The sequence below is a fragment of the Phalangium opilio genome, unplaced genomic scaffold, assembly GCF_054372755.1.
Source record: "Phalangium opilio isolate 3A_F unplaced genomic scaffold, DU_Popi_V2 ptg000043l_1, whole genome shotgun sequence".
NCBI classification, from domain to species: Eukaryota; Metazoa; Arthropoda; class Arachnida; order Opiliones; family Phalangiidae; genus Phalangium; species Phalangium opilio.
The window spans coordinates 773,632-777,266 of NW_028324167.1; the positions used below are offsets into that span (position 1 = coordinate 773,632).

Genomic DNA, 3,635 nt, shown 5'->3' on the forward strand with positions numbered 1-3,635 from the left:
GTCTATCTATATGTCGTGTTAACAATACATTCTAGGTGTTCAGTTATGGCCTATAATTCAATCGCCTAAGAGATTTGTAACGGATTAGTTACCCTTCTTCAGTAATTCATATTATTGTCACGCATACCAGTTTATTTTATGTTTTTGCATATCAATTCAATTTAATTGAAAACCTTTTTTGTTTACCCCTTTAAAATATCATTTGAAATCTTGTTTACATCCATGGCTGGATTACCCCAAAAGAGCTGGTTACCCTTTGCGCAAGCCGGAACGAATGCTCTGTGTCAACCAGAACGATCCGCCACTCTTTTAACGGCAAATTAAACCAGAACCTCCTGCGACCCCTGTAAACCGAATCGAATCACGAGCTCTCTGAGTGCCAGGTGAATACGAGCTCAGACGAATACTAAGAACAACATCACCTGACCCGGCTCAAACGATGAGAGGTTTTAAGAGGAAGAAAGGTTACCAGATAGGAGATTCTAGTATTTTTACCCTCTGAGGGACCAGGCTGGTCAACGACGGATGCGCGCCTAAGACTTCGTGCCCGCTAGATCTATCTATGATAGACGTTGAACAAACTTAAGTGCCGAGAAATCTAACTCCACCACCCGAAGACCGTGCCCAGGACATTACCGTCTCATATAAACTATACAGATTACACATGCAAGTTCCCTAAGAGATGTTACACTGGTGTTACAGCTATTGTGTTCAACAATCCTCAAGTCACGAGTTGAAGTTTCCACACCTTTGACTGTTTTCTTCCAAACCGTTTTAATGGGTCACATATCTGGATAACGTTCAGAAACATTGTGAAACGTAAATCCGGAGAATAGTTGTCAATGATATGTGTAAATTATCGTAGTCAATGATGTTCTACGTATATATTTGTCCGATTTAAAACGCTATTAATGCAATGCCAACTATACCTCTACCTCTACGGAAGTATTACGTATCCTCGAATTACGTCGTTTTTGAGAATAAACGTCTTGTGGTTAACACCTGCAGCATCTCTACCTCGAAAACCTTACATTAGTGATTAGGAATTGAGGAGCAAGTATAGATTCGCCACGTATGACGACTTGACTCCATTTATTCCACCAGTGGAATATCCGGCAAAATGACGACGTTTCTGCTCTTGTTGAAGCTTGAGGAAAGTGTTGGTTTCGGTTCCATGTCCTTGATAATAAATTACTCTTAACACGTATACACGTATTTGAGAAAGTTAAATTTAAAGGCGGATTTACGGCGAAAAGGGTTCTAGTCACACTGAAAACCGAGTATCGAACTAACAATGGGCGACCGTGCTGCAAAATCTTGCTGGAACGTAAAGAGGCCATCCGGAAAATAATGGTCTAGGACATGAGGGAAAAACTATGCTCTATGATATCTAAATATTTTGCAGAGTTCAGATGTCCATCAATGCGAGTCAAACTCCCAAGTCCTTCGGAAGTTATGTATCCCCAAACGGGAACCGAAAAGCGGCCACTCATTTTCTGCGAATTAACGTTTTGCGGTTCATATCTGCAACCTCTTTCCCTCCAAACCCGACACTGATGATCAAGACTCGAGCAAAAGGTAGACTCATCACTTATGACTACTTGATTCCATTCATTACCCCAATGTTGATACGTTTGCGCAAAATGAAGACGTTGACGCTCATGTTCAGGCTTAAGGAAAGGTTTGTTGGCAGCAATACGACTTCGTAGACCGGACATACGAATTCTTCTTCTTATGGTTTGTTCTGATGCTTCCAAGTCCAGGAGAACCTTAATAGGACGATTCGTGACTTGAGGATTGTTGAACACAATAGCTGAAATGATTTCATCCTCTTGCTGGGTAGTCACTCTTGGCGCCCCTTCTCGTGGTTTATCAGTTAAACGTCCATCTTCAGCATGAGCGGCTATCCAATATCGAACAGTTGGTTGAGAACAATTAAGTAGATCAGCTATTTGTGGGACACTTCGACCGGTTTCATGCAGCGCGATCAACCTCGCTCGATCTTGGCTACTTAGACATGGCATTATGAATGTTATATCACTTTCATCAGCTGTAGCTTTTATAGTAAGCCTGGCAATAGTAAAAACAACCGCTGTTTAATAACCTTTGGAGTTGCATCATTTGCACCTTAAACCTTTTTTATTTATATATTCTAGTGGGAATAGTTATAAGAAAACGATAGTAAAGCGTGCAGCGCCCTAGATGTTCCGTAGTTTAAATTCGTTAAAGGCCGAGTTAGGCCGAAAAGGGTTCTAATCACACTGAAAACCGAGCATCGAACTAACAATGGGTGACCGTGCTGCAAAATTTGAGGGGTATTAGTCATTCTGAAGAAAAACAATAGAGCGTAACTTGGTCCCGTCCCGAATTTTCGCTCAGTCTCGATGAAAAACGATAGTTCAGTTTGACTAGAACCGCTTTGCATGCTTTTCAGTTTGCCTAGAACCCCTCAAATTTTGCAGCACGGTCGCCCATTGTTAGTTTGATGCTCGGTTTTCAGTGTGACTAGAACCCTTTTCGCCGTAAATCCGCCTTTAAATTTAACTTTCTCAAATACGTGTATACGTGTTAAGAGTAATTTATTATCAAGGACATGGAACCGAAACCAACACTTTCCTCAAGCTTCAACAAGAGCAGAAACGTCGTCATTTTGCCGGATATTCCACTGGTGGAATAAATGGAGTCAAGTCGTCATACGTGGCGAATCTATACTTGCTCCTCAATTCCTAATCACTAATGTAAGGTTTTCGAGGTAGAGATGCTGCAGGTGTTAACCACAAGACGTTTATTCTCAAAAACGACGTAATTCGAGGATACGTAATACTTCCGTAGAGGTAGAGGTATAGTTGGCATTGCATTAATAGCGTTTTAAATCGGACAAATATATACGTAGAACATCATTGACTACGATAATTTACACATATCATTGACAACTATTCTCCGGATTTACGTTTCACAATGTTTCTGAACGTTATCCAGATATGTGACCCATTAAAACGGTTTGGAAGAAAACAGTCAAAGGTGTGGAAACTTCAACTCGTGACTTGAGGATTGTTGAACACAATAGCTGTAACACCAGTGTAACATCTCTTAGGGAACTTGCATGTGTAATCTGTATAGTTTATATGAGACGGTAATGTCCTGGGCACGGTCTTCGGGTGGTGGAGTTAGATTTCTCGGCACTTAAGTTTGTTCAACGTCTATCATAGATAGATCTAGCGGGCACGAAGTCTTAGGCGCGCATCCGTCGTTGACCAGCCTGGTCCCTCAGAGGGTAAAAATACTAGAATCTCCTATCTGGTAACCTTTCTTCCTCTTAAAACCTCTCATCGTTTGAGCCGGGTCAGGTGATGTTGTTCTTAGTATTCGTCTGAGCTCGTATTCACCTGGCACTCAGAGAGCTCGTGATTCGATTCGGTTTACAGGGGTCGCAGGAGGTTCTGGTTTAATTTGCCGTTAAAAGAGTGGCGGGTCGTTCTGGTTGACACAGGGCATTCGTTCCGGCTCGCGCAAAGGGTAACCAGCTCTTTTGGGGTAATCCAGCCATGGATATAAACAAGATTTCAAATGATATTTTAAAGGGGTAAACAAAAAAGGTTTTCAATTAAATTGAATTGATATGCAAAAACATAAAA

The 3,635-nt window shown here is 41.4% G+C and overlaps 1 protein-coding gene across 1 annotated transcript; it reads right to left on the reverse strand.

Moving 5' to 3' along the window:
- Positions 1 to 1,039: 1,039 nt before the first annotated feature.
- On the reverse strand, positions 1,040 to 2,425 carry LOC149677267 (uncharacterized). Its single transcript, XM_089837260.1, has 3 exons — positions 2,286 to 2,425; positions 1,436 to 2,070; positions 1,040 to 1,179 (listed from the first exon to the last, which is right to left on the reverse strand). Exons 1-3 carry the CDS (start codon positions 2,423 to 2,425, stop codon positions 1,040 to 1,042), a joined length of 915 nt encoding a protein of 304 aa, XP_089693386.1.
- Positions 2,426 to 3,635: the final 1,210 nt, after the last annotated feature.